Raw genomic sequence first — 880 nt, 5'->3', positions numbered from 1 at the left:
ACGTGAGGAAGAAAGGAGGATTAGGAAGGGGAGGGGAATGGTGTTGGAAGGAAACGCAGGAGGAGAGAGAAGAAAAAGGGAGAGGGTGATGGTGAAGAGAGGGGGACTACGAAGGGAAGGGGAATGGTGTTAGAGGAAGAGGCACATGGAGAGAGAAGAAGAGAGAGGGAGAAAGAGAGGGTGATAGGGAAGAGAAGGGGATGAGGTGGGAAGGCGTAAGGTACTGAATTAGCGGAGGTAAGGGGAACGGAAGATGTAGGAGGGAGAGGGAGGGAAAAGGAGAATGAGTAGGAGATGGTGGAAGAAGGAAAGTAATGAGATAGAGAGAGAGAAAAAAAAGAGGAGAAATAGAGAAAGGGAAGATAAGAGAAAAGAGAAGAGACAGAAAACAAGAAAAGGAAATAACGCACAAGAGTACCATACATACATACCAACCAAGTAACACACACCTTTCCTCCCCACCCACAGGTCGTGACGATAGCCGTGTACAGCTTCTTCCTGTTCTCTCTCATCGGCGAGCAGTTCCTCGACCCTGCCCAACAGTATTACAAAGAAGCCAGCATCGATCTCTACGTGCCTTTCTTCGCCTTACTTCAGCTTTTCTTCTACATCGGCTGGCTCAAGGTGGCAGAGGCGCTGCTGAACCCTTTCGGAGCCGACGACCACGATTTCGAGTTCCTGCCTCTTTTGGAGCGACATACCGAGGTTGGCGGTCCTTTATTTTATTTTATGGTTATTTTATTTGTTGTTGTTTGGGTTTTTATGTGTTTGTGTAGTTTTAGTCGTTTTTTTATGTTTCTTTGTGCTGTTTGATATATAGTTTTAATGTTTGAATACATGAATATCTTTTACTAACTGTGTATTGGTTTTAATATACGTG

General features: G+C 45.0%; 1 protein-coding gene across 5 annotated transcripts in view; it reads left to right on the top strand.

The window, feature by feature from the left end:
- The window catches only part of LOC119591255 (bestrophin-2-like), a 36350-nt gene that overhangs the window by 34958 nt on the left and 512 nt on the right, over nt 1–880 (top strand). For all 5 annotated transcript variants that reach the window (XM_037939970.1, XM_037939972.1, XM_037939968.1 and 2 more), the window contains exon 7: nt 466–705. In XM_037939970.1, coding sequence (XP_037795898.1) covers nt 466–705 — 240 coding nt within the window. The remainder of the gene's footprint in view (nt 1–465; nt 706–880) is intronic.

Source organism: Penaeus monodon, chromosome 28, assembly GCF_015228065.2.
Source record: "Penaeus monodon isolate SGIC_2016 chromosome 28, NSTDA_Pmon_1, whole genome shotgun sequence".
Taxonomy (NCBI): domain Eukaryota; kingdom Metazoa; phylum Arthropoda; class Malacostraca; order Decapoda; family Penaeidae; genus Penaeus; species Penaeus monodon.
This window is presented reverse-complemented; position numbering and strand designations above follow the sequence as displayed.